At 39.6% G+C, this 27,494-nt stretch overlaps 1 protein-coding gene across 3 annotated transcripts; it reads right to left on the bottom strand.

The window, feature by feature from the left end:
• Positions 1-1,461: 1,461 nt before the first annotated feature.
• On the bottom strand, positions 1,462-26,206 carry ptpdc1a (protein tyrosine phosphatase domain containing 1a). 3 transcript variants are annotated; one of them, XM_072382993.1, is made up of 10 exons: positions 25,215-26,206; positions 18,508-18,603; positions 13,377-13,548; positions 12,537-12,617; positions 12,199-12,317; positions 8,898-9,035; positions 7,729-8,807; positions 6,900-7,085; positions 3,543-3,653; positions 1,462-3,471 (listed from the first exon to the last, which is right to left on the bottom strand). In XM_072382993.1, exons 2-10 carry the CDS (start codon positions 18,593-18,595, stop codon positions 3,358-3,360), a joined length of 2,088 nt encoding a protein of 695 aa, XP_072239094.1. In that variant the 5' UTR covers positions 18,596-18,603; positions 25,215-26,206; the 3' UTR covers positions 1,462-3,357. The 3 variants fall into 3 exon arrangements, with proteins under 3 accessions (XP_072239094.1, XP_072239093.1, XP_072239095.1); XM_072382992.1 differs by having other exon boundaries at positions 25,455-26,206; XM_072382994.1 differs by lacking the exons at positions 1,462-3,471; positions 3,543-3,653 and having other exon boundaries at positions 6,993-7,104; positions 25,455-26,206.
• Positions 26,207-27,494: the final 1,288 nt, after the last annotated feature.

Genomic DNA, 27,494 nt, shown 5'->3' with positions numbered 1-27,494 from the left:
GACTCTTTTAATATTTAAGTGATAAGAAGACAAACTGATCTTCAAATGGGACTGTCAGAAAATTCACTCACAAAATTCACTCCTAAGTATTTTTTCTTGCAAGGGGAGAACAACACACAAACCTTCTCTCTGCAGATTCACATGAGTTCTCCAGCGAGTGGTTGCCTCCACCTTTTATTTGGTATAATATCACACACACACATACAATCTTCTACTATATTTCATGTGCCGAGATCTGGGATATATCATGAGTATGCAATCATCGACTTATTTGAGCAGTGTGAAGATAACGATCAGAGTGAAGATAACATTCCTTTTTAGTACACCGTTCTCTTTGTCTCGCCTCTTCTCCTTGTGAGTTTTGATATATAATGGCCTCTCTGGCCTTGACATTTATGCAGTGATAATATGCAGACTTTTCAGACAGGGACGTTATTCATTAAACATTCTTTTAAAAGATGCATGCAAGACTAGTGTCTTATTTTTATTTAGTAAAAAGAGGAAAAAGTAAAGGGTCTCCATGCAAAGGTTTGGGCAACACATTAAAACGCTCTCTCACCATAATTTCAAATCAAATAGCTGTCAGTATTATGGCATGGTTGCAATCATTTGTAAATTCAAGGTGCTGCTAATTCCAAGGCTTTAAAAACACTTTGACCCTCGCAACCCTGTTTTGACAATGAGTAACTATGCACTCCTAATGAATTCTCACAGAGTTAGAAACAGTGAATGTCATGTTGAGTTCTTGAAGGCCAATGGTGATGATCAAAGCTGTGGTTGATTCCTATAATAAAACTGATGAAACATACTTATATACTCCACAGTTTTGTTTAGCATTCTGTATAATGACTACAGGCAATTAAGCAACAACACAACAGCATAGTGTTCATCTGTGTTGTTATTCATCAGAAATTGAAACAAAAGTTAAAATCTTTTAATTATCATCCCTGCCTCACACATGACGTCTCAGCTGGCCTTACAATAGTTTGTCTTAAGTAAAAATGTGTGGTAGGTTTTTGCAAATCTCCAAAAATGACCAAAATCTTGAACGTTTGCAGCCATTCAAAATGTTCTCTGTGACCTCGCACTACATGGCACTGTAATTGTCCTGGCACCTGAGCACACATCACCAGACAGCTAAACACTTTTTAACTTGTCTGAAGTGGCGACATAGCTTTAATGATGAGTAGGCAGGACGTGTGTGAACTTCGTTTATTGAAGATAAAGCGTTTCATGCCAAGCTGTTTTAATCATGTGAAACTGAAATACAGTAACAAAATAATGTAAATAAATATTATATAATGCAATGAAATATGAGCAGTTTTTTTTTATCATCACAGATGAGTTAATCTACTCACACACAAAGCTGCTCCAAGCTCTACACTCAACCATGCAATCCTCTAGCCTTTTGCAACTAACCATGAGACTTGATAGCTGAAGATCATGTGACCTGAATAACTAATGAGGATGCGAACATAAAAATGCTGTGAAAAGGCTACATTCTTCCTAAAGACCACAGGAGGCGCTATAACACCTCACAAAATGAAAAACATGAAACGTCACAGTAATATATACAACACACATTACGTTGCTCTGTACTGATTTGACCTATGAGCCGCATTTAGATCCTTCAAAAATGAAAATCAGAAAAAGCAAACAGTAAAACAGATTTTTTTGTCTTTCATGAGTGTGTATGCTCATTTTATATATCATAGTATGAAATAACATGCAATTGTATTCTTGTGAGGTCCTGCAACATTACCCTACCTTGTCTTTTTACATTTCTGGTGGCTTCTGGAGGTGTATTTTGTTACCTTCTAAACATGGAAATAAATTCACTGTGTATGGAGGGCTCAGATGCAGGTTTGTTTTTATGACAGTGGCATTACATCCCAACACCCCACAACTGCAGGGGTCCAAAGAGACAATTATTCTCTAGTGATTCTTTAAAATGAAGCAAATATTGCTTCAGTTTGACTTGAGAATACTTAGGTTTACAGTAGGCATTCATTGTCAAGTCAATGACTGTAAAGTGTCCAAATCCCGTGGCTGCAAAACAAGCCCAAATCATCACCCCTCCACCACTGTACTTGACAGTTGATGTGAGGTGTCTCTGTGTTTGGTTTTCTTTACATGTGGTGCTCCATCTCCACTTTGGTCTTGTTTGTCCAAAGGCCACTGATCCAGAAATCTTGGATTTGCTCAGATACAGCTTTGCAAACCAAAGCATGCATGGACAGAACATGCAAGTTCCACACGGAAAGACCCCAGATGGGATTCGAGCCAGGAACCCCCTTGCTGTCAGCCGACAGTGCTATTAAATAAGGATGCAAATACAAATTTTCAATCCACACGGCTTGCAGTCAAGATGTGTTTAATTCTGTAAGATGTAATCTGTTGAAACAATAAAAAACTAGCATTTGTTTTCAAATTCTCCACAGTGTAATATCCTTGACATGTTATTATCATCAGTGTTCCACCATCATGATATGTCAGTAGGTCTACATGGTACTGTGTTTATATATGAGACATACAGTAGAAGGGGTGGATGTGTCTCAATACCCCCAACAAATTGCACACAAACACGCACACAGCTGAGGCAACGTTAAAAAAATTAAAATAAAAGGCAGAAGCTGTTTCAGGTGAGGCAGAAAGATACTTTACAAAAGCACGAATGACAGTAGAATGAGAGGTTTCTTCCGGCACACAGTATTAAGGACATAAAATCTGATTGGAAAAGCAAATGCACAAAGGCCAGTTAAATTTGCCATAACAACAGCCACAGTTTTGTACCTGACTTGACAAAAAACATCTTACATTCTACAGGAACAAACAACTTTGCAGCTTGTGATGTCATAGACATTTGTCCAAGAGCTGCGTCTCAAATGAAAAGAATTTAATAAATAAGACACTTTGTCACATCTGTACAGTGTAAAAACATATTTTGGTTTAGATACGACGCCCCATTCTTCCCACAGCTCTGGAAGCTGAGTTACACATTTAAATAACATTAAAATAATGAAAGCTTTCCTAAGTCATGTTGCTACCACCTTAGAGTTAGATAATACAAGCATCTAATCCCTCAAAAACATTACAGTATAATATGTATCAGACAAGTGTTTTAAACTGAGCACAGTGGCACAATAAAATTGATAATGGCAGTGCTTAGTGTTTATTAAGAGCTTTGAAGAAAAACAGAAAATGAACTTATTTAAAGACATACATTTGCTTCACAAAACACAGATCGGTGGATCTCAGCAGTGTCTGGTGCAAGGAACTGGCTTTGGATTCAGTAAGGCTCTCAAATGAGAGTGGAACCGTGTTTGTGAGTCTTAATCTTCTCACGAATTGCTTCGATTAGGTGTCTTTATTCACCTCCGCTGCTTTGTCACACAGCTCATAAAGAATGGGTGTCAGGATTGCTTTCAGTGTCGAGTACAAGAATTCATTCTCGTCTGAGGCAGGATCGATCTGGAGAGCAAAACAAACATCTAAGTGTACACATCTCGACATGATCAACAGTCTCGGGCGTTCACACTTACCTTAGTAAACACTCTGATTGTTTGGTTTAGGAAACTCGTCACCACTTCTTGAGGCACTGGCAGGAGATGAGCAGCACAGTCGAGGATACACAGCAAAGTGAGCCTGTGACCCTGTTAGCATGGAGGAGGCGTGACAGTCACATTACAGAATAGAAAGCGTTTTTATTTTCACATATATAAAAAGTAACAATTTGAAAATGCTTTTTTATTAGAAATACACCTTTTAAACTCAATGAAGGTTCCGAAAAACTTCCATTTCAAAATTTGCAGATTTCTCAGTAATTTTTTTCAGAGTACATACACAAAATATTTATTAACTGTTCTTGAAATCTTATGATGAGCATGTTTATACTATTTCTGACTATATAGATTATTTTCAGTTTCCCGCATATGACTGAGTATCAAACAGGGCATCTGCTCAGCCTTGTTTATGTACAGTATCATTGGATGTAGAATGAACACAACTGCTCACTCTGACTTACCCTCTCCTGCACGGTGATGTGGCTCACTCCCTGGCTGCCTGCTTTAACCATTGAAAGACAGACATTCCCCACCAGATCTAAAACCTAAAGCCAACATGGAGGTGCCTTTAACTGCTGTCTCCTTAATGGCCAATTGAGAAAAAAAGCTGATAGAAGAGATTAACAATTCCTTGCTGCATCTGTCACCACGTTTTACACACAGGGCAGCCAAGTTGGATTTTAATATTGGGACTTAAAAGCCTAATTTCATTCTAGTTGTTTTGCCTTCATTAACAAATTGGCTGTAGTGCTTTGGGGATGAAGCTTCGTTACATTTTGGTGCTCGTTCATCCACAGTTTCTTTTCTTCCATCAGATCTTACAAATTGTTAGCTTCCTGACTAACAATAAAAAAAAAAAAAACTTCTATTCACTCAGGACGTATTATAGTGTGAATCGCTGTGGCTGTCTGTGTTAATCAAAACTGCATAGGAACCCTGTGACTGTGACGAGGTTTCACCTCTCACCTGTGAAGAAAGCTTGCAGACTACAGGGACCACCTGACAACACAGAGTCATCACCATCAGTGTACGGCTTAGCTCCAGTATCAGAGGTCACAGAGCAGAACAGATACTGCTGAAGGCTCGAAACGAACTTTTTAAAAGAATAAGACATGTCCATTTTACTTTGACGCACTTATTCAGAAGATGGATCTGACTTGCCAAAAACTGTCAGCAATTCTACCTAATACGATCACAGAGGAGGTCTACAGCGTCACTAAAAAGGCACAGTTTTCGCAACACAACAAGAGCAAGGAACGCCAAAAGCAGAAATTTCAAACCATACAGCAAAGAGCTTATGCTATCAGATAGGGACCTCACCCAACCAGAAAAGGATGTGTTAACCAAAGGACTCAACTTCACCATCTCTCTCTCTCAACAACCGCCAGTGGTGGACCTCATTACAGCTACTAAATCTGCCATAAGGAACGACAAAATCTCTGAGGCAGAAGCAGAAAGGCTGTGTATGAAGGTAACAGCAGCCCTCTCCAGCACTAAAACTCCTCCCTCAAACCTCACACCACAGGAAAGGAAGACCCAACATCTGAAACTGTCTCCACATGAAACTATTGTGTCCTTCGATGTGACCTCACTTTTTACCTGCATACCGATTTCAGTAGCAGTGGAGACTGTCAAGATCAAAACTCAAGAAGTGGAGGCTTTCATGGAGCACATCAAGTTCACAACACACAAATTCACTGATAAATTGTGCAGACATTCTCAGATCTGCACCAAACTTCATAGGCTTGCCCGTTACTCTGTCCTGACTGCGTACATATGCGCATACTGACACTCACCTATACCTGCTGAGGGTTGGAAACGTCACTTTGTTTCAACACTTCACATATGACCGAACTCCTCCTACATATATAATGCTCACGGTTTCAAACTTGGTCAGATTACTCTTCAGTCATGGCGCATTAAAAGTTGTGATCAACTTTTCCAAAATCTGAAGCGTGTGTCCGTTGCAGATCCTCAAACTTTGAGGACTCGCTACTGCTCGCCTCAAAACAAAAACTTGCGTATGACTTGGCATACATTGTCCGATTTTCACCAAACTTCAGAGGCTGCACTTGGGGTTCACCCAGAATGCATACATATGCCCAAACTTACACATTCTTATAACGCCACCTACTGTTAGGCAAAAACAGCACTTTTTACATCTCACATCCTGCTCTAAACTTGACAGACGGCTGTGCTGTGCAGTGCGCATCGGACGGCGTCCAGTGCATACCCTGAGGTGCACACATGCAAGGGCCCGTTCATGGCTGCTTGCAGCTTTAATTCTTATTGTTTGCACTTTGATTGCATTTTTCGGTGCTTTCCCGTGCGTGAAAACTCACCAATTTTGCCATGTGTGTCAGACCTAGTGCATCAAAATTGCTCTGTAGCGCCCCCTAGAAAATTAATAAATATCTGTGACGTGGGTCTTAGTTTTGCGTAGCCAGACGAAATTCGGTACATGCCTTCGGCATGCCCAGGCACACAAAAAAGCCTCTTGACGTAATGGCGCCGGGTCCACAGGAAGTCAGCCATTTTTAATTGAACATGAAAATTGGTGCCGTTTTGCCTTTTTCCACACCTCGCATATAATTGAACTCCTACAGATTTAATGTTAACGGTTTCAAACTTGGTGCGGTTACTCTTCAGCCATCTGGGATTAAAAGTTGTGATCAACTTTTCCAAATTCTGAAGGTTGTGTTCCTCAAACTTTGAGGACTCGCTACAGCTCACCACAAAACAAAATGTCACTTATAACTTGTGCATACATTGTCCGATCTTCACCAAACTTCATAGGCTTGCCCGCTACTCTGCCCTGACTGCATATCTAAACAGATAAAACCAAAATTAACTAGAAGTAGACTGGTAGAAAGAGAGCAGTACCAAGAAAAAGAGCTTGTTATGGGCAGTGCAATGGTATGGCAGTGTATCGCTACCACTGGTGTACTGTTAAAACTGTTGATAGAAGGATGTACTCTCAGCTCTGATTGTAAAACTGATAGTATATCAGTATAGCACTTCATCACTCAGATGGATAATAGGCCTAAACATATTGCAAAAGTTTCAAAGAGCTGATTAAGCCAAAGCAAAGAAATGCTACTGAATGGGTCAGTCAGTCAGTCATCCAAGATTAAGCCAACAAAGCATAATTTTCTTCTACTCAGGACTTAAGGTGGAACAACAGCCCCTAATCCATATCTCTGCATTGTAAAATATGAAGTTATGCAGCGTTCCTTAACACTAAGTTGAAGAGCAGATTGGACCAAAGCTGGTGGATAAATTTTGTTGTTATATTCTGAAGGCAAAAACATTCTGGAAGATGTTCAGCACAGCTACCTTTTCCAGTGAGTTTAGGGCATTTTGCGGGTTTACGTTCTTCTCCATGAGGATTTTTATGTCCTCACTGCTGATGACAGGTTCCTTGAGCTGCTCCAGCCACGACCACATCAGGCTGGAGAGGACCAGAGGGTCCCTCTCCGTGCACAGCCTCTCCCACGCCCCCTCTCTGGAGTTCAGCTCTGTCTGCACATCACAACAATGTCTGACAATGAGCTTAATGAAATGAACAAAGAACTGACTGTTCTCACTTCAGAGTGTGTATTAGGGTTGGGAAGTTCTTTGTTCACTGGTAAATTGGAGTTCTAATTTAATGCTGCACGGCAAAAACTCAGCAAAATAAGCAACAGTTTTAGAGGAAGAAACAAATCGCCTAGTCACACTAGACTAATTAGTCTCACAGCACGTCTCTACTCAGATGAAAGGCTCCACCCATTGGGGTAGTTTACAGCATGGCTTGAACAGAGAATGCATATGAAGCCGGATGCTAAATTACTACTTATGTGTTTACTAGTTTAATAATTTAACATTTTCCTAAGCTAAGGTGCAAAGCACGCAATTATTAGTCACATTTCATGTCAGTGCTGTATACAACAGATGACGCTGTCAAAACTTCCATGAAACACAAAAATGTGGAGACTGTAAGTAGAGACTGGATTTCCCAGCAGAGCCTGTTCTCTCACTCCACTGAGTCAGTTCAAGTTGGAAAAGAATAATCTGGAATACATGGATGTATCGTTGCATTATTTTTACAATCAAGTTAGATGTTAGCACATAATAATTCATGGTACAAGAAGATAAATTGGGAAACACATTATTAAGGGAATACCTGCCACACTAAGACCTTGGAGGAGAGCTCCTTGTCTGTATAATCCATGACCAGAGCTTTGGCCACCAGCAGTCGTCTGCTCTCAGCAGAGAGCTCAGACTGGAGGGTGAAGACAGGGACCTCTGTGATATTTTCTTTGTTGGTTCCTCCATCCAGTGACACATCCTTGGGTGACATAGCGTGCCATGTTTCATCACAGAGGGATTTCCTTCCATGCTCCGACAGATTGAAAGTCAAACTCTGATGTCGCTTATGCAGTGGCTTTTTTAAAATAGAGAACTCAGTGTCTTGCTTTGCTCCTGTATCAGGGTCTTCAAAGCTGTTCATAATGTCCTCTGAAGAGAGATCACAACAACCGGAAGGGTTACGGGCTATAAGGCTGCTGTGGGACAACGAATGTTTGATCAGGCATTTGACTGGTTTCTTGATCTTAGGATTTCCTAAATTGTGACATTGCTCAAATTTGTGAAGTACAGAATCGCTGAGGCTCCTGTTGTTGGACAGAGAGGATCTATGAGGGCTTTCTGAATTCTGCTGCCTCCACAGAGGGTCAGGCTCATTGTCACTGTTAAGAGGTTGATCGTTAGCTGCTCTGGTCTGTAGTGCTGGTGGACTGATAGAGGTCGATGCACAAGGTAGGACAAGGATCCCTTTCCCTCTCATTTCATTCCCAAGTTGCTGAAGGGCCTGCTGGGACACTGTCTTCTCCACCTCAGCTGTGAAGTCAGGGATCTCCAGCCAGTCCTCCTCAATCACTACTTGTCTGTTGGCTGCAATTTCGACGAGGAGTCTGCACACCAGCTGGACAATCTTTGGCACATTCTTCATCTGCCGAGCCTCATAGCCATGCAGCAGGTGACGCTGCCGGGTAAGGTACTGGGACAAGGTGACAGCACTTGCTTTGGGATCTGCACATGAAAACACACTTCGCAGAGGAACCAGGAACTGGGCAAATTCCCTGACACACAGTAGCTGGCCTCGGGTCTGAATGGAGTTGGGTCTTTTAGCTCGCACAAACAGGATGGCTTGGTCAGCATTCATCCGGGTTGTGAAGATCAAGTAACAAGTCAACAACACACCTGAGTGAAAGAAAACAAACAAAAAAAACCCTGATATTTCAAAACGCAAAACTGAGCCTCTCAAGTATGTAACCGGGTGGTGTTACAGACCTGTTCTTCCAAGACCAGCATGGCAGTGGACGGCCATTTTTCCTTCTTGAACAGCAAATGACATGACTTTCACCATATCAAGAATTGTAGTCAGAGATGCCACTCCATAGTCCTTCCATCCAAAGTTGTAGTAATAGACTGAAATAAACAAGGTCAGAGAACAGAATTAAGAGCTGGACATGACCCCCCTCTCCTGCTTCAGCTCATTATTCATGTTCATCTCTTCACCTTCTGTCTTAATTCTCCTCTTTATCATATTTTTGATTTAGTCAGCTTTTTTATTGTTTGAGCAATGCAGATTTACCTGCAAGTGCCCCATGAAGTGATGAAAAATATACACCCAAATTTTCTCTATTAAGTAAATCCCATGAAAAGACTTGGTGTTGTGGAACTGGAGAAGATATGAGATGGGATTGAATAAGTGTTTGTTGAGGAAGCTTTTTGTCAGAAAAGTTTGCTTATCATCATTATATAAAAGTCACAGCCAGAGAGGCCATTTCATATCAAAACTTCACAAGGAGAAGTTGGGAGACAAAGAGAACTGTGTTTTAAGAAGGAATGTTGTCTCCCCACTGATCGTTATCTTTATAGCTCCCCAAATAAGGAGATGCCTCCAAACAGGAGATCAGGAGATATATATCAGGAGATATAGCAGACCTGGGCACATAGAGGATTGTATGTATGTGTGTGTGTGTCACCAAATAAAAGAGCAAGGGAGGCAACCACTCGTTGGAGAATTCTTGTGAATCTGCAGAGAGAAGGTTCGTGTGTTGTTCTCCCCTTGCAAGTAAAATTCTGAGGTCTCTGAGGGGTTTCTTGGTTTCATACCGTTGTCTGTTAGTTAATTTTTAACACTTTTACAGAGTGTCAGATGAAAGACTGTACTATCATAAATGCAGTTGATACTTTGATCACTTGACTTGGCTGAACATCTCAGGAGAGCTTATTAGGAAGAGGAATCGAGATCACTACCCTCCTAGGACAGAATGCACGTGGGAGCTCTCAGTAATCACTCATTACTTTGGGCTGCATCACGTCAGTTGTTGGCAAAACAAAACAACACAGATGTTACCTTAACTACAATCCACAATCTGCTCCAAAAGAACTGATCAACCAGTAACGTATAATCATACATGATTGCGCCCAAGTGTGAAAAACTCTAATCATTTAATAAACATTTTTCTAATCGTGACCAGCAGTGTGTACCATACGCAATGCTATTGAAAGTGAGGTGATGCAGACTGAGATTAAACATTGAGTCAGTTCAATCAGCTGTGACTATGCTCACACTCTGAGTTACGGTAAGTAAGTGTCCAATGAGAAAAAAAAAAAAAAAAAAAAAAAAAACACATCAACAATGGAGTCCTGTTTCTATGACTCACTGGTAAACAGAGCCGTCATGTTTTCAATCCAGAAACATGAGCCCACTCCAATGTGGACCACGATATTTAATGGGAAAAACTAATACATTTACACACTGTAGTGAAGTCATTCATCCTCTACCCAACTTAAGTTCTACTCTGTGGATTAAGCTTGAACATCATATTTGAGTCATCAATGTAATTATCAAGCTGGAATCTTTTGGTTTGCTCATTGTGAAAATATGTAATTAATGTGTTTGTGCCTTTTTAAAAAATGACCCTGGGAGTAGTGAAAAACAAAAAAAGTCTTAAAGTTGTCTTCAGTTCATTAACATTCATATTCCTGATGTGCAAATGGATCAATAATTGCAGTTTGGAGGTTGTCAGTATTTTTTTACTGATATTGTGGCTGTTTGGGTAAAACTCACTTTGCATTCTTCATCCATATTTCAAGAAATTTGTGGACTCAAGAACACACAAGACACTGAATACGAAAGAGTGTATACGAATTAAAGCTCTCTACATGTCTTCAAGAAGACGGAACCTACTTTTCACCCTTTTTTTTCTGTATTGCATGGTGGTTATAGGGATGCAACGGTACTCAATAAAATATTGAACCGTTCGGTCTGCTATTCACGGGAAAATACACCCTTATGGACCGCAGGTTTTCGGTTTTGCAATTTATTTTGCGCTGATGTTTTACAGGCTACTGTGTGTGCCTGTCTAGGCAGGTGAAAAGCCCTCCCCGCGAGACGCAAGTTAATTTCCAGTCACTGTTGTGCCTCCACCCACACACCCCCTGTCAGTCACACTGTTGTAACTGGAGGCGGGTCGGTGGGACATGTAATGGGGGCTGGCCTCTGGTCTGGATGGCTGGGCTAACAGAGTCTAACAGCGGAGTAATGTTGCGTTAGTTAAGACTGATTTACATTGCAGCGCACATTGAGAGGGCAGTGTCTGTGTGCTGCCACTAATGGTGCGTTCAAGTTGTACACAAATGTAGGAATTTCTGAGCTCCGAGTCAGAATTTTAATTTTACCATTTGAAAGTTGTGTTTAGTAACTGTTAACTTGAAAGAAAAGTGTTCTATGATTCAGTACACCAGTGATACTGGTATGTTTACAGTTTTTGCTGACAACCAAATAAAGAGAGAATTTTAAGAGAAAAAAAATTCTTCTCTTTACGCACAAAACGCCAAAACATCTGCCCAAAAAAACTTAAGATGTTTTTCCTGATGACTTTTCCATGAAGGTCACGTTTGAGCAGGTGCGGCTGCCCAGTCGACCTACGACATAACAATCCAAAGTCTTTCAAATCTTTTTGCAAGTCTTTTGCAGGCGAGACGGCTGGGCCTATATTTGCTTCTCTACCCTTCTAGTAATCCTGTCAGTACCTTCTAAGAAATGGTGATTATTTTTTTCATTAGATTACAAATTGAGGAAACAGTGACCTGCTTTCCTATCTGCCTTCTTGGAACCTTTTCCTGCATTATTGGCATCGATCAGTTTTAATTTCAGAGTGCACAGCAGTTGAACTGCCAACTTGTTGCTGATGAAAAAGCATCTTTTGGAACAGCAACAATGCAATGGCGGATTTCCCAGTGGATCATTGAGTGCACATTAACAGCAGACTCTGCCAATACAAAACCTTAGTGTTTGTGTTGCACCTCGGGTAATTTGTGATATTTTCATCTTTATTCAAAAACATAGTGTAACATTTTACTAAGCTGGATTTATGAATAACAGGTACAAGCAAAAGGAGCAAAGTAACAGCTCCTTCTGATTTATTTTTCCAATGAAGCAGTAAACGGCCTTTTGAACATTGATTTTCAATGTTTATATAACAAATAAGATCCATCGCTTTACTGGTGAATATGAGCAATGATTCAACCTGTGTTTTTAAAGAATAGTGTGTCAGTACAGGTGGATATATAAACTCACCGCCCGCCTCCATGAAAATTTCAGGTCGATAAGTAAAACCGCTCTCCTGCTCTAGCGGGTTGCCACAACTGGCGTGTTCTCCGGGTCGCTGCAGGTTAATGACCGTCTTCAAACCACACCTGTGAACAGCAGTCCACAACAAGTCAACACTACGAATATGTTCACAGTAACGTTTACACACCGGCATCGAACGGCAGTGCAGCTGAACAACAGCAACCCCTCTGCAAAGGTTATCCATTCTTAGTGAGTTAGTTTAGTTAGTTTACACGATAAAAAAAAAAGATCACAAAAAATTCAACGTTTGATTCAAAATGAGGAGTTAAAGAGTAATACTGTACCTTTGAAACTGCTCGATTATATTATACTTCTCTATGATTTCAGTGGAAGGCCTTGCCATAGCTAGCAAGTTATCAGTGATCCTTCAAATGGAAAAAGGAACAAGTCAGAAGCAGATGTAGACATCGTGAAAAAATTTTAAACTGGAGGAGTAATTCTGGACAAACTGGCAACACACGATATACACCCTGATATTTATCATCATATCATTGAGAACAGCTCCATAGAATATTAAGCTCTTGTATTTTCAATGAGCATATTTGCTTTGTGCTTTCATGAATTCAACTTAATTTCTCATAAAGCTTTTTTGTATTTTTTTCCATTTCTGTTATCGAACAGCACAGTGAGTCAGACATAGTGACTGAGACACCACCTGTAAAAGAGCTCACATAAACTTCAACCACTGATTTTACAAACTAACGCTCACAGGGCTGTTATAGTGACATTCTTCAATGCAAAAAACAGCCATGATTTGTCCATATTTGTCTTGCTTTTATGACTGATGAAAAATATGCTGATAGACTGATTTGCTAACGATGAAGAGAGGTTGTCCGTGGACTTCTGGCATGAAGGAGGCTTGTGCCATGAGTGAGGAGAAACGTACACACTCTGGCACGACTTTATAGGAAAAGCATGCAGTATCAGACCATACTGACATAAAATGGATAGTCTTACTTTAGATTTTGTTTGGAAAAACTGGTAATATGAATAAATAAGTTGTTACAGCGCCCGGCACTACTTTACGAGCTAAAACAAAACTACAAACAAATGAAAGCACAGAGGCTCAAGATGCGCAAAGTAAGTACATAGTACCCTGTGTAAAGTAGGACTGGCCAACATACCAGGATGAATAGAGTCCCTTAATGGCTTGCTCCTCATCACTCCAGCGAGAGGGGTTCTCATATTTACAGGCTCTCCCTCCACAGGCCATGGAGCACTGCATGTGACCGGGGATAACATGCCTTAGAGTCTCCCCCATCTTGGTGTACTTTGCTGTGGGGACTCGTGCATTGGCTGGTGAGAGAAAAAGAAACATGAGGTTAATTTATTTTACAACTCTCCAGTAAGCTTAGTTCAAACTTTCCCCTTGCATCTAAAGTCAGATGGAACTGCAAAATGCAAAGCACTTGTTATTCCTCTGTTGTGCGCTGCATCTCCTGGTCTTGCGCTCAGTTGTGAGGCTGAGGCTGGTTCAAGATTACAGCCACCATCAGTCTGTGGGAGGAGGAGGAGAGGATTTCCAGGGCAGAGCTGTGTCTGCACCGGAAGACCTTCAGCAGGATGTCCGAGGCAGAGTGCCTGCGGTCATGCTTCCTCATTCTAGCAGACCTCTCCCTGGCTAAGGAGTGGCGTCTGCAGTGCTGCTGCATCTGTAAGCGAAGGCTATAGTTCTACCCGCACTGCGGGTGTCTCTGAACTAACAAAGGGTGGTGGCTCTGTGTGCACAGAGAACCATCGTTAAACATTAACCCATTGCTGATCAGGTAATGAGCAGCATTTGAAGTGTCACCATGACAACCATCTACACAGCGATCGGGGGCATATTAGAGAGACAGATATACACACAGGTACTGAATTTCGGTTCTTTTAAGGCACCGACCGAAATGCTTCGGAAGTATCAAAACATGCCTCGTCTTTCGGTGCCAAGCTTCGTATCCAGAGGTTAATCACGTGATCCAGAACTGATCATGCTGCCCTCGATTGGCTGTATTAACGTTACACTTTGCCACATGCAGGAAAATGTGGTTACGCCCACAGACGGGGTTCACGTGTATCTGCGTTGGGAACTGTGGTTGTGTGTGTGTGTGTGTGTGTGTGTGTGAGTGTCGCCGAACCGGTTAATCAATGCCACCGAGGTCAAAAGCGTGGCTCCATTTCACCAAGGTTGATGCCAATAGTGCGCAATGCAATATATGCCAAAACGTCATCACTGCAAAGGCCAGCACCACGACTAATTTAATGAATTATTTGACCGTACACAAAATCAATTAAAGAGCAGAAAGTTGCTCCGTGTTTGACTGCAAGAAGGTCGGACCGCAACCATCCTCCTCTCAGCATTCAAGTCAGCCTGTGGACGCCACAGAGCCCGAGTGGCATAATTCAAAATCTCCACCACTGGACTCGGCTTCATCTAAGAGCACTGAGGACAGCGCAGTGTGTGGGATTTTAACAGGAAAATTAATGTTCAGTGAAATCCAGCAGTAATCTCAATGTTACTGCAACTTAATACAGCAGAAAGCAGACATGTTGATGCTTCTGAAGAAAAACTGCTCAGTGAAAAGTATCCTCAGTATGTGGGATAGTGTTAGACACCAACCTGTCACCTGTTTGCAACTGTTTTGCACTGGAAATTATTTGTTATTAATTTTTTCTGTAAGAAAACTGCTTGGATTGGAAAAATACTGAGCTGACAACTAAAACTGAAGATTTGTACTGTTATGTGTCATGTCATTTACTTTTTGTTAGAATTGATATGATAAAATTGGTATAGAAAAAAGTATCGCTCAGGAACCGGTATTGAAGTGAAGGTATTGGTATTGGTAACGGTATCGAAAAGTTTTGATTGATACCCAGCCCTAGTCATGACGCAGGTGCAGTCGTACAAAGAAGACGTGGCGCAACCACTGACCAACGTGAAATTAACCAGTCCACAAGGTCGACCTCCATCCACAATTCTTTAGCAGGGATAGACTGCTAAGTATGTTGTGTGGTTTGCACTTTTGGATTGTGGATTTGTTTTTCCTTTATCTTCATTGGAGCCTTTTGCATTAGGTTACATTGACATTAACTACACCAATGTGTAGACTGTGCGTTTGTGAAAGAGAGTATGCGCGTATGTGCGGGTGCGTCAAAATAGCAATGAGTCATGCAAGCACGGTGAGCACCCACCAGCAGAAACATAAATCGGCGCCCCTGCCCGACAGGGTTTGTTAACCGAAATGTTGGAAACTGTGACTCCATATGAAACTTCGTCAAAACGGCACGGAGAAATTACTCGAGCAATCACGGAGTTTTTGGCAAGGGGCATGCCCATCACCATGGTGACCAAGCCTGGGTTTACAGCCTTAATTAATACACTGGATAAGCGGTGCAGCATGCCATCCCGAATATATTTTAGCCAGGTTGCTATCCCAGAGCTGTATAAAAAAATGCAAGCAAAGAGTGACTGCAGAGCTGAAAACAGCTGAGTTTGACTACTATAACAGAAAGATATAATCCCTATATTTGCTGAAAAATACAAAAGACAAGGAATTAAAAAAATAATTACTTATTAAATTGCAATATTTTAGAAAAAAAAAATCGCAATTAGATTGTTTTTCCATATCGTTCAGCCCTAATTTCATAATAACCTTTTCAAGAAGAAGGCAGTCAGTGTCACAGCAATGCCCATTTTAAGTGATCTCGACCCCAAGAGAAACCCCAGGATAATCCCAAAATCAAAGCTGAAACCAGTACACCATTTAATGCACTTTAATGGTCTGAATACTTAACATTTTTAATCACTACCACAATAGAAATTGCAATAATAAATCAATCAGTAACAAAAGTGCTAGAACAGAAGACAAACTTGTACGTGTTGGGTTGAGTTGAAACATTGTGTTTAAAGATCACTCAACAATTCAGTGGCCAGTCTGCCATCGAAATGAATCCAGAAGGTCAAATGATACCACTGGCTCACTCTGCGCGTGGGATCAGCATTTAGACTGACTAACAGCAAAGATGAAAGGGAGATGCAGCAGGAAAGAGCAGGCGATAACACAGCCAGCAGTAGATTTTCTTATGATGCAAATGATGACATTTTAGAGAGCTTACAGAGGATAACTCAAAGATTCACACAACACATTTGAGGAGACAAAACGTTCTATATAAAAAGGTAAAAATCCTTCCTGGCCTGAATTCAAACTGTGTTCACATCATAAACCAAAGGGCTGATGCAGTGTGGCCTGCTATGCTGTGTCTCTTTATTTATCTTTAAAAAGAGCCTGGAAGAGGTTAAAAAGTTAAATGCTTTCTTTTATTTTAGTGTATGCAATTAGATGTGTTATCAAAATAAATTCTTCAAGTAATGAATTAAATCATCATTCAATTAAATTATTATTACAAATCTCAAAATCTTTGCAAAGGAAATGCTGGAACCAGCAAAGGCTTGATACTAGTCCTCAAAATATACTGAACGTATAATTTAATGCTTTTTCATGGCTTTATTAAGTCCTTTTTATTGTCCATGCTTTTAGTATTTATTCTATTTATATGACTCAGGGAATGTTGTAAAATATCTGTGATGTTGCACTGATCACTTAATTCATTTTACTCCATTTTAAATTAATCATTATTGCAATCCTGAATACAATAATCTGAATATAAAAACAGTTAGCAATTCATCTCCAGCCCACCAGCTTATTGTTAAAGTTCAAGTTTGAAACAGCACAAAAATATCCGGATGTAAAAATCTGAGTGCACGCATGAATCCAAGCACATTTCCTATGTACATACCAATCAACGTGGAATTGAGCGTACATGTTCTCGACCCTTCGCTGTCCACGCCCCTACTTAAATATGGAAATCATATTAAAAGGAGTCCTGCACCTGTGATTCCCCTCTCTGCACGATCAGAAAATAAAGAAAAAAAAATGAGTAAGACGGGGAAAAAAGAGAATTTCACGGAAAGCGAAATAGAGGTGCTACTTTCTGCAGTGGAGGTGCACAAAAATGTGCTCTTTGGCACGCTGTCCTCCAGCATAAGCAACAAACACAAGAGGAGCGGGTGGGAGAGCTTTTGCGAGGCTGTCAATGCTGTGGGGTCTGTGAAGCGCACACAAGCAGAAGTGAAAAAGAAGTGGTCCGATATTAAGGTGGATGCGAAGCAGAGAATGGCTGCCAAAGTGTGGCCAAAACAGGCGGGGGCACAGGAGAAGAGAGGCCCAACCTGTTTGAACAGAGAGTCAACGCAATTATGGGTGAAACTGCTCTCTCAGGGTGGTGGGAGCACATGTGGGTGACTCTGATTACCCCCAAGGTAAATACCTATGTATTTGTGTAAATCACAACAAACTTGTTCATACAGTAACCTAAGTAAGTAAGTAAACTTTATTTATATAGCACCATTCAGTTAAAAAAAGTGCTTTACAATCAAATACATAATTATAAGAAAACACCACCAATAAAGCAAATTAATCATTATAAAATCTCCATCTCTGAACGCACGTTCTCTTCAAATTGCACCATTTTCAAAGTCTTCTAATACCGCTAAAGCAGCCATTGTTTTTAATGGTATGTACAACATCACTTTGCGAAAGCTTTTATATCCACTCGTGTAATTGCAGACACATGGGTGTGTTAATTGTTTATCAGTGTTAACTGTTCACGTGTCTCAAAAGTGCACATCACTCAGTCTGAGGATTAATTGTTTTCACATTCGTTTATAACAACAGTTTCCCAACATCACCTCTAAGTGTCGCCAAGGAATCAACAGCTGTAAAAAAGTGCGTACACAATCCATGAAGTTGGCGTGAGGCACTGCATATTTCGACAGTCATTTCACTCTTGATACATCTGATCGTTGACGTGAAAAAGAGTGTACGCTACTTTTTTGTGCGTACGTACCCTTTGTACATGAGGCCCCTGATCTCTTCATAAGAATCGAGGTTCACCATTTCCATTGTCTTAACTTAACACACAATATTTAGCTGGCCTAATTTTCCAGCTACTTGAAGTAGACTAAATAAAATTTCATAGCAATAGATTAGCTGTGTGCATTACTGCTGAGGTTAATATGGGCCACCAATTACAACATGACAAAAATAACAAGACTGAAAAACACTGGAATGAATAATCTAACTTTATATAAAATGTCAGGTTAACATCACAGAAATCATTTGAAGTTTACAGACCTGTGCAGCTAAGCTAGAGAAAACATTTTTTTTTTAAAAAGCAGAGAACTGGTGTTGTTTTCGTGTTGCAGAGTTCTGGTACCTGTCTCCATCTCTGCGTTGATCTCTCCTCTCTGGGAACAGCTCATGGAGAAGGGCAGGTCAGTCACAATGCTAACACCAGCTGCCATGGCAGGGGCTGAAAGGGGATAATAAATGTGTCAGTGGAAGGTAAAAAAATAAAAAAACATGACAAACCAATAGATAACTGGCAGGTTGGTTGTGTCGATTACGCATTAACAGCGAAGGGCGGGCACAAGATATGAGGAGCGTGAGCGGCGTTGCCTGGCAGGATAACTCAGGGGAGAGGAAGAAATGTGCAAACTGAGCCACCATGCCAGCAGCTCATGTGTCAGTCTGACCACAGCACCTCTGGGAGCAAGTAGGTGTGGCTGGGGCACAACAGCAGTAGCGGGGAGCACATCTCAGATCTGAGGTGCTGAGTTATAAACCACACTGAGATCAGTAGCACCCACGAAGAGCAAACACAAAAGATTCAAAATGAGCATACAATACAAAGGGCTAATCCTTCTTGATTGGAGCTGATCATCAATAGGCTCTGATTTGCAGCCACAGAGAGATTAGGTGAATTGATCCTGTTTTACAAGGCTGATGCCACACTTATCAACTATTCAGGTGACTGCCTCCACCTGCTGTTGTGCAGCTTCTGAGCTCCACTACTTGACTTACACATCTGATTTATGTATCTCAGCATCACAGTTGTGTCACACAAATCTCCCACAGTGTCAATTTAACTCCAGGGACCAAATGTTTCTCACATTACTCCCAGGTGCTCTGACAGCCTCACGGCCAGGTGCAACCTGAAACTCTGCGCCTTCAAAGCTCTCAGCCTCACTGTGATCCATTAACAATTTAACAGGGTCTTGCACTTTATGTGCTAACTTTTTGATAAGCAAACCAGCCTTGACCTTTACTTTTTCTTTCCACTTTGATGCAGTCACTGAGGTGGGCCTAACCAAAGAATTAGAAGTCTGCACATCATACAATGAAACAGGACAGAACTGCCTCTAAAACTGACCGCAAGAACATCCTATGAAACGAACTATGGATGTTTAAATGATATGAGCAAGAAAACACCCTGCTGAATACACAACCACTCACAGTGCCCAGGTAGTACAATAAACTTCACAATGATTAAGAAACAGTGGTGAGGAATTTAAATTGCAGATCCAAATGCGGCACTGATAGCGTGACTAGTAACTGGTAATATTACAAAAACTGAAACATAGATGCTTCACACACAACTTCAGCTCTGAAACAAAGACATTTACAACCAAGTTTGAAGCCAAGATCAGCATCATAAATTCAGAATCCAATCAAATGCGAAAGATGGTCACAATCTTTCCTTTGTTCCTAAACAGCGCCACATCACTTATTTCACTATGGGGGTAACGGAACCTCTGGGGTTAACAGGATGGAGATACCACGCACCTGCCTGAGCAGGTATATATATACTGACATTCTGAAAATATAGTTTATTTACAAATATTAATTTGTAACATAAAAACATACAAAATGAATCACTACAAAAAAATCCACTTTTTTTTTTTTTTTTTTTTTTTTTTTTTAAATCTATCACTCACAAACAGGTAGTTTTAGATCAAACCCCTTCAAGGTAATTACAGACTGAATATTGATTAATAACCAAAAAGTGTTTTTGCAGGACATTAAAGTCAAAGAGAAGTTAATTTTCCACCTTTAGACTGATCAAGTCATAATAAATAAATAGATAAAAAAAACAGCTTATTTTGAGGAGCCACATTTGCTTTTCCCTTGTGAATCAGCACTGATCTATAGGAGTTAACCTTCAACATCTGCTGTCAGTGTACCACTGAGTGAATGTTCACATACTTTTCAGGTGATCACTGTGTTATTCCCCGCTCTCTAAATGAAAGGTGCTTGACCTTTCTTCTCGGAAGAACCCGACATGTTTCTCTGACAAGCTCGCAAGGGCACTCACATAAGCAGGTGCATGTATTGAATCATTCATCTTCTTGGGGTGCCAATACAACCCTAAACAGACTCTTGACAAATACTTGCTGGTGAAGCACTATAATGGATTAATTTTGAGAGGAGCCAGCACCACACCATGGAGGTCAGAGTGCTGTCCACCTAATCTAAGAACCAAAGTTTCAGGAGTGACTGCGGTCAATGAACACTCAAAGGATCCCTGAATCCTTGGCAGTCTTTCATGAGAATGCTGATAACTTGTACTACAAATGGGAGGTGACCAAAATATTCAATATCTGCTGCTTTCATAATTTCACATCTGAATACTTTGGTTCAGTAAAGATGAACTTGGCTCTGTTTGCCACAGGGGGCGTTTTACTGAAGCCGAGATGAGATCTTTCAGTCAGTAACTTCAGCAGAAATGCAGCTTTTTTCTAATGAGGAGTAGAAAATTAGCAAACCAGTGACGAAAATTCAGCCCAAATCTACAATGTCTGACATGAAGATATAGTGAACATGTCAGCATTATTTTTGATAAGATCATTCAACATTTCTTTTCTCCTTACAAAGGAACACACATAGTCCTGAGAAGCAATTTAACTAGTCACCAGTGAAAATGGATGCAGTCTCTTCTTTGAGGCCTGAAAAGATGTATTTGGCAACAACAAGCAGGAGTTCACTAGATGGGAAGTGGTTTATCTTCAGGTCCACTATCATCTTTTGTCATTGTTGTCCATTGACTAGTGACTGATAATTTTTCTTTTCATTTTTTGCAAAGAAGTGAGAAACTGTTATCGAGAGGCATTGTTTCCCAACCTGTGACAGAACACTACTTCTGTTTAGAGTAAGCTCCTAAAGTCCATGGATAATTGACAATGTAAAGTTAGTGCCTGTGGGTTTTTCTACCCACTTTTTCACACTGTAATTCACACTTCCCTTTACAAACTTACAATGGCACTAAAGGCTAGTATAATACTGGCTGGAGGGTTTCCAACATCACAGAAAGAAACCAATCCAATCAGTTCAGTCAGTGTAACGGGGGCCTGACACCACCTGGCATTGTTTAATAGGAAGCTCTTGGTAACAAACTAGTGAACGAAAAACTGTTATTCAAGACAAGTGTGACACATGTGCAAAAGATATTATATTGCAGTCACATTTAATCTCTTCCCTCAACTGTTAATTAAGAACTTATTATGCTGAATGCTTCACACTTTTGTGGTGATCATGTCCACTGGGAGGCCAGTGTGTTGGTGGACATGGAGGAGATGGTGTGAAATTTGAGAGTTATCTGTCAAGCTGCTAATGAGTGTGGGATGTGAGAGTCATTTCCACTGAGTGCTAATAAAGAAATATGGCCGACGAGATGGTGCTTCTTGCACCATGTTTAATTGATTCATTTAATTAACAATGTTAACTTTTTTAAGATCTTGTTTTGTAAAATAATTATAAACCCCAAATTATTCAGTTTGTAATCATTCAGCATGGAGCACACTACATGACCGGAATGATATGTTTTAACAACTTTGGCTTGAAATATGATGATAATATGATTTATCAAAAAGTGTGCAAAGATTCACCAAGACAAATCACAGCCTGATTTTTATACTGAGGATGTAATTACATCATAAAGCAGATGAGAAAATAGGCCGAGTCTCAAGTTAAACGTCAGCTAACTAATTTGCTTCTTGTGTTTCTTTACAGGGTGCTGGGATGAAGCCTTTTTGCTGCAAATGGGTCAAAGACGAATAAGGATGTTACAAATGGAAAAAAAATTAATTGGCTAAAAATACCCATTAAGTCACTTTCTATCATTATTAGGGTGTTTTGTATATCACTCAACAACAGGAATTTGTTTTAAGAGTGCAATAAACATTTTTCAGTGAATTATATGATTTCTCCCATGGAAAATGTCCTTCCTGGTAACGTAAATGGTTTTCAAAATTAATTAAAATTTCTATCATTGTTGGTATTCAAAGGTTTTTGTATAATTACAGTTAAAGCTCAACTAATAATTACTTCTCAGAAAACCCCATTTTTATCAGAATTATGTAATATATTTGGACATTTATAGTGAAATGGCTTCATTCGTTCCTGTTTGTCACACAATATTTAGTGCCAAAAAGAGAAAAAAGATGGAAAATGTCTTGTTTTTTTTTTACAGTGTAAGTAAAAGGGTTGTTATTGTATCCTCAACTCAAAAAACACAATACTGTAATACAATATGAAATTTGGGTTGAATTATTTGACTGTCTCAGTCTAACCCTAACCCTCTTCTTATTACTCCTCCATTGTTCTCTTTTCTTTTTTGCAGCAGCAGGAGTCATCAGCTGAATAGGTATTTTGGGCTGAGATTTGGATTTATCTTTGTAGTACCTAGAAATAAAACAAATTACATGGTGTACAGGTTTGATTAATTACCAAGATGCCGATGCTCCAGAAGAAATATGCCCTACCATAAACATCACATCACATTGCTTAACTAACGTATTATCATTTTTAACTGATCTGCATAATCTCTTCATTACTAAATCACAATACTTTTCTCTCTTTTTCTCAAGATACTCAGCCCTAGCTTGTGGGTCAGCATTCTTCCTGGCCCTGAAAAGTCTCTGCCTTTCTTTATTAGACAGTGGCATCTGCAAGGACGAAACTGACCCTCAAACATCAAAAGCTATACTAAAACTTTATTAGAAAAACATAAAGATTAGCTCAGTATATGTAGATGTATATATATATATATATATATATATATATATAAGATATTTATTAGATAGCATAGTTGAGACAGACAGGAAACGGAAAATATCCTGTGGTGTTACCATTGAAAAAGATAACAAAAAATGTCATAAAAGTTAAAATATACATAATATTTCCTCATTAATCGTTTAATATAACATTACAACATCAAATCAATGCCTAATAAGCTACAGATAGTGATAAAAATCTGAATTGAAAAACATGTCCATTCTGGATAACAGAGGACATGTCCTGGGTAACAGAATATCTTTGTTATCCATGAAGGACAAAAAAACTCAATTTCCTTTATAATCAGGCACTAACTGGGTCTACTGAATAAAATATTAGCTTAATCTTCAACACATCAATGTCATATTTGACATGAAATAGATGATTTTAAAAAGTAAAAAAATTATAGATGTTTTACTAGCGTTATCCAGAAAGACTTTGTGCACGTCATGTACGACCGACCGAAAAGGTAAAATATCAACATTTTAAGAGAGACCTATTGACCTTTTGCTCTGTCTTGGGGGTCCTTCAGGGTCTGTTGGCTGATGCAACACCTTGCAATATGACAGTCCATGTCCAAATATGGGCATATGTAGCCACTTTATGTGTGTTACCCAGGAAGGACATTTGGGACTCCAAAAGCAGGGACAAAAGTATTTCTTGAATAAAAATGTAAATAATCTTAGAGTTGTTACTATATTTGAAGGTGTCATTACAGACATCAACACAATTATGCCCAGTACATAATTGATGCTTTAATTAGGATTTTTGACATTTTTAGCATATTTTTGTGCATACATTTTAAGCCCGGACGTTATCCAGGAAGGACAGTTTTGTACTTTTGAGATAAACAGCTCCTTAAATTTTAATTTCTTAAAGTAAATGCTCATGTAAATAAGTAAAGTGGGGAGAATTGAGTAACAAACTGTAGTGTTTTAAAAATTTTATGTCTTTTTAATATTATAAATATTGTTCGGACACCAGAATTGACATGCCGCGTCTTTGACCCAAATCCTGCACAAAGTTTCCGTGCTTGTGAGGTTTAAACGAGAAACACCAAGTTTGATGCTTAAGGTGAATGCAGATTACAATGCACCATCAACTCCAAAATCTACATAAATCCCATAATGGGAAGGGAAATTTGACAAAGGTTGGGCCTTTTGTAAGAGCAGCAATGGAGAAGATGAAGACATGTATGTCAAAGACTTTTTTCCAACAAGTTAACGACAATGCAACCAAGTCAAACATAAATGCAGCATCTAGTGCTTGATTCGTAACTAAGACTAACAGAAACTAAAATCTGTTAGTTAAAAATGTTTTTTTTTTCAATTTAATCACAGCCACACTTCTTGTCCTGTCTGTACTAAACACAGTGACATGCTGTATCTGAAATGACAAATTTGTCTTTCTTTTTTTTTTCTCAGCAAGTAATGTATCCCAACACCAACATTTCCATTAGCTGCCACACTTAACTCAGATTTTACACTTCTTCAAATAGAAACGTGCACGAGATCTTTAATCAAAGCAGTTTTTGTTGTTGTCTTTCATTAAAGCACTGCACAACAAACCCTGAACAGCATTTAACACTCAATACAGCTAATGTTATCTTAGAAAAGCCTTTCACTGATCTATTTAACTATCAAGGTATGTCCTCTGACATAAACACTGCAGCACTGCATCAAATAACTTAAAAAATGACTTCATTTGACCTTCAATACTGTAGGCCTTCTTAGTGACAAAGGTGTACAAAATGAAATGATGACATCTTATGTTCAATACAAGGGATACAACTTCCTGATCTTAAACAGCTTCAATAACCTTCAATATGGTGTCTCTCCCACTATGTACCACTTCCCACGCATAAGGAATCTAAAGAAAGTAATCTGCGTAACAGAGAGGCTATCTTCCATTGAAACTAGTATTTGTGCAGTACAGCACAGAGGCATCTGCTGATGAGTATGTGGTCACCATTTCATGTTTAAGTGTGCCAGCGGATACAATCAGTTTAGTAAAGACAGTAAGTCCACTTACCTTAAGAACTGCAGGCTCTTTACTAACCCTAAAAGCGTTAAGTACTTGTCTCAAAGTTCCCTGACATAACCATATTAAGCTTAAGTGTAGCGTTTTAAAGACTGACTTATTGACCGTTGTGGTTTGCTCAGTGTGTGTCCTGGTGCTGATGCTGCAAGCTGAAGACTTAACGCTAGCTAATTAGCTTACTCCTCTCTATTAGCTGAAGCTAGCAAAGTGCCTAGAAAAGGCCTTATTTACCGTTTTCCTGTCGTCTGAGTGCGGGACAGTCTTTACAGTATCTGACATAATCTCGTCATCTCCCCAAAGCCATTGCTGTGTTATCGCTGGCACGTAGCAAGCCGGTGTTTTCTTCTAGCCACATCATTTGGTCAACTAAGTACAGCTAGCTGTCTAGCTTTCTTAGCAACCTGACATATTGTCGTGTATAACGGCCCAGCTGCGCCACGTGACCACAGTCACAACTCAGTTGTTTGTTTCTATTGTTTTGAGCCCACACGCGTAGTTTTGATGGCTATATATTCAGTTTAAAATAGCCCGATTTGAACATTTTGTCTTATGTATCCACACGTGCATATAAATTGAAAACAAAGTGCCTTAGAAAATTAGTCATCTTAACGTTTTACAGCTAAATTACCACGCTGGTCTGGCCTCACTGCACACGTGTAATACAGGAATGAAGGTTTTCCGACCGGATTCTCAGACAGAAACTATTCTTTAATTTATTTAACGTCGTGAAATGGTCTATCTTACACTAAACTGAATTAACTAACTTAGCTTAAAGCCATTTGTCAATTTTAAGCAAACTGCAACAGAAAACTGAAATGAGTGTAGAGTCAGTGCAGTTCAGCAGTTTCAGAAGGGAGTCAGACTCTCCTCGCCGTTGATCCTGTGCTACATCCATCCATCCATCCACAGCAATCTAGTGACTTTAAGAGTCTTTTCACTCGTGCTACTTCACATGGCTTCCTGAAGCTTTTCTGCCAGAGAGATGTCCCCCCTGAACGATAAGAGAGCAAACCTCTGCAAACTACACAGAGACATATTTTGGAAATATGGAGTACTGATACGAGTCTTACTTCTTTTTCTGCAGTGCTCTGGTGCAGCCTAGTGGTTATTTGTTGAAGTTATGCCATTTAGAAACATAAAGGGATATAAGTGCAATATGGTATAGAAGAGTGATGATCACTATCAGTCTTGTGCATAGTCCAAACATTTCTAACTGTAACAAATTATAGGTTACTTCAGAAGTGAAGAAGACTGTATCCTGTTATTTTCCTTTTCTTTGTGAACAAAACACAGGCTGCATTTAGGCTGAGCTCCAATAACATGCTAGATAGCCCTTCTCCTCTTTAGTCTGAAGGATGCATCCATGATTTCCAAAAGAATTTGAAAAAAAATCAGTTTACATTCTCCTGACCACAGAACAATTTTCAACTTTGCTTTAGTTCATTTTAAATGAGCTTTGACCCACAGAGGACAGTGGTGTTTCTGAATATATGTATGGCTTATTTGCATGACAGAACTTTAACCTGCATTTGTGGATGGCACAGGAAACTGTGTTTACAATGATTTCTGGAAGTGTTCTTGAGCCCATGGAGTGATTTCCATGCCAGAATAATGCCTGTTTTAATGCAGTTCTCCCTGAGGGCCCAAATAACCCCAGTTTTCAGTACTGATTTTCAGCTTTGTCCCTTGTGCATATATGTCATCGGATTCTCTTAATCTTTTGATGACAGTATATTATGTAATGTAGATGATATAATATTAGTCCTCACAAGTTTACATTCAGGATCATCATTCTGGAATTGCTTCACTATTTATCAGTGCAGTTTTCTGCAGATGATTTAACCTCTGTCCATTTTCTGAGAAACTTTCCCACTCTTAGGTGCTCTAATTCAGTAATAACAAAAATTATCCCAAGGCACTTTAAAGATACAGTCCAAGTATATTCAACTGTGATCTAGCTCAATCCAGTTAATTGAAATCCACTTTTGATGCAATTAAATGAAATTGATAAAAAAATACGTTTAGTTCATAAAATACCAATTCAAAAACAGTCATCTTAGTCAGGGAAACCACTGGATTCCAAAACCCCTGTCCTGAGCATGTACAAAGAGAGAGTAGTGAGAAAAAGACTCCCTTTTGACAAGAGGAGACCTCCAACAGGTGCCTCAACAAAGTGTGGAATGAGAAGAGAATTGAAGTGGGATCAGAAAGCATAATAACACTGGGCCAGCGGTACATGCTGAGAGAAAAAAAAGAGAGAAACACAATAAT

This window comes from Leuresthes tenuis, unplaced genomic scaffold, assembly GCF_036924035.1.
Source record: "Leuresthes tenuis unplaced genomic scaffold, fLeuTen1.0.hap1 SCAF_3, whole genome shotgun sequence".
NCBI classification, from domain to species: Eukaryota; Metazoa; Chordata; class Actinopteri; order Atheriniformes; family Atherinopsidae; genus Leuresthes; species Leuresthes tenuis.
This window is presented reverse-complemented; position numbering and strand designations above follow the sequence as displayed.

What these genes read in the sequence shown, in the direction of transcription:
- ptpdc1a (XM_072382993.1), bottom strand. Translation starts at nt 18,595, where the DNA reads ATGGCAGCTGGTGTTAGCATTGTGACTGACCTGCCCTTCTCCATGAGC. An exon ending in ATAATCGAGCAGTTTCAAAG is followed by an intron (nt 12,318 to 12,536) that starts GTACAGTATTAC and finishes TGCTGTTCACAG; the next exon opens with GTGTGGTTTGAAGACGGTCA. An exon ending in CCAAGGTCTTAGTGTGGCAG is followed by an intron (nt 7,086 to 7,728) that starts GTATTCCCTTAA and finishes TGTGATGTGCAG; the next exon opens with ACAGAGCTGAACTCCAGAGA.